Here is a 2,373-nt window from a genome sequence, read left to right on the forward strand (position 1 = left end):
TACGTACACTCCTAAAGCTTACCCTATATTTATTTTTAGAATTTAAAATTGAAAAACTTACACAAATGTCCCAAATAAATCTCAACTTATCAACTTCTAACCATTAATCATAGACTTACCAAAATTAACCAACAAAAATTGAAAAACCAAATAATAGGATTCTTTCTCTCAAAGAATCACATGCAAAAATCACCTTCCATATTTTTAAGCGTGCTTAGCAACACTAGATACAAGACGGAAAGGAAATTTTATGGATGAGGTAGCAAATAAGGTGATAAAATATAAAAAATATATATACATATTCCAAAAATCTAAACAAAAAAGAAACTTTTTCAATGGATATAATTGAAATTCATTGAAAATATATAGATAAGTCAATATACAAAATTTGAGGAAAATTGGAGGTGATTTGGGCTGTTTTTGTATCAAAATTCGTAATTAAATTGAGTTCAAAAAAGTCTTCTGCGACACATGTATCAAACATGTATCACGCATGTATCTCACACACAGGTATACATGGATATACATGTGATACACAATAGATACAAATATGATACATATCATTTTTCCGGGTTTAGTTTTTACCGAATTTTCAATTCAAACCACCTCAAAACTTCACCAAATTATCCCAAAACTGAGATTCAAACTCCTTAAATTGTTCCCAATCTATTCTAATAACACTCACTCAAAACAAAGCAAAAATTTGATATTTTTTGCTACAAATAACTAATTGGCTAATTTGGTTAATATTAGTAATATTTTATCAATTGACCAATTTTTATAATGAGCTACTTATAAATGGACATAGCTGGTAATTTCTCTTTAAAAAATTTATGCATTATCAGTATAAAAAATATTTATGTAGTCACATCTCTTTATAGAGATGAAGAGAAAATAAGATTAAAATGGTAACTGGCATTGGTATCAAAGATTAGAAAAATTTACAGTTAAATCCTTATTTTTTATGCTTTACAAATGGATGGATAAGACACCTTTCTTGTTCATATTTAATTTCCTTCCTTTATGAGGAAGACTTGATGTGGTTTGGGTCAAGTCAAGAGAGGCAGTGGGAAAAGTCTTTGAACAATATTGAAAGTGTCATATCTCACACATATAATTGTACAATCCATAATATAGCTTCCTCAAGTACTCCACACAAAAATAACCTATTCTTATTCTCCTCTTCCTCATCCAATGCACCTTCTATGTAAATGTTAACTATCCAAGAGTTTTTATTGAAATGTCATGAAAAATTATTCAATTCCTATATGGAAATGGAATTTCCATCCCTTCAAATTCAATACCCAAATTTCAATTTCTTCCAAGATCAATCACCGTTACAATGGAATAATGAACTTTTCTTAGATCATGACCATTTGACTAATTATCCATGGGAAATTGACTCTGTCGATGAAAAGGAAGATCGTCAGGTACCAAGAAGTTCTTCATCCTCAGACGTTACGAATTCCTCGAAAATACGCAATCATCATGAAGAAGTTGACTCTTTCGACGAAAAGGATGATCGCCAGATACCAAGAAGTTCTTCATCCTCAGACGTTACGAATTCCTCGAAAGGAAGCAATCATCATGAAGAAGAGGTCACATCACACAATTCCACCCAAAAAAAAGACACAACAAAAGAAGAAAAGCACTATATAGGAGTTAGAAAAAGACCATGGGGAAAATATGCAGCAGAAATAAGGGACTCAACAAGAAATGGAATGAGAGTTTGGTTAGGTACTTTTAATACAGCAGAAGAAGCTGCTTTAGCATATGATCAAGCTGCACTTTCAATGAGAGGTCCATTGGCACTACTCAATTTTCCTATGGATAAAGTAAGAGAATCACTTGAAAATATTAAGTATTTTTGTGAAGATGGATTGTCTCCAGCTGCTGTTTTAAAAGCAACAAATAAAATGAGATGTGTGAAACATAGGAGAAATAGGAAGAAGAGAAAGAAGAAAACTGTTTTGGTTTTTCAAGACTTGGGAGCTGACTTGTTAGATGAGCTTTTGATGAGTTCATCCCAAAAATAACACTTCAAGTTGTTTGTAAAAATTGCTCTTTTTTTTTTCACTTTTTTTGGTGGACCTTTATGTGTATGTATATTTCTGATTTGGTTGTCATTGTGAATCTATATATAATTAAGGTGCACGGGGTCTTATTATCTTGATATTAGCATATTATATTTTTATGGAGTTCAATTTCACTGAATCTATATGGGAGATAGCGGGGCAGTCCTTATACCATTCCAGGAATCCAATGCACTAACTCCTGGAAGCTCAATTATCTGTTAGCCAGGTTTGATTGGGAAATCACTAACTCGATTAAATTGGATTTATACCCCTAGGGCAGTGGCGAAGCTAGGTTGAA

The 2,373-nt window shown here is 32.0% G+C and overlaps 1 protein-coding gene across 1 annotated transcript; it reads left to right on the top strand.

The window, feature by feature from the left end:
* Positions 1–1,030: 1,030 nt before the first annotated feature.
* LOC107765748 (ethylene-responsive transcription factor 15) lies at positions 1,031–2,152 on the top strand. The gene has a single exon (XM_016584433.2). It carries the CDS (start codon positions 1,212–1,214, stop codon positions 2,034–2,036), a length of 825 nt encoding a protein of 274 aa, XP_016439919.2. The 5' UTR covers positions 1,031–1,211; the 3' UTR covers positions 2,037–2,152.
* Positions 2,153–2,373: the final 221 nt, after the last annotated feature.

This window comes from Nicotiana tabacum, chromosome 16 (genome assembly GCF_000715075.1).
Source record: "Nicotiana tabacum cultivar K326 chromosome 16, ASM71507v2, whole genome shotgun sequence".
Classification (NCBI taxonomy): Eukaryota; Viridiplantae; Streptophyta; class Magnoliopsida; order Solanales; family Solanaceae; genus Nicotiana; species Nicotiana tabacum.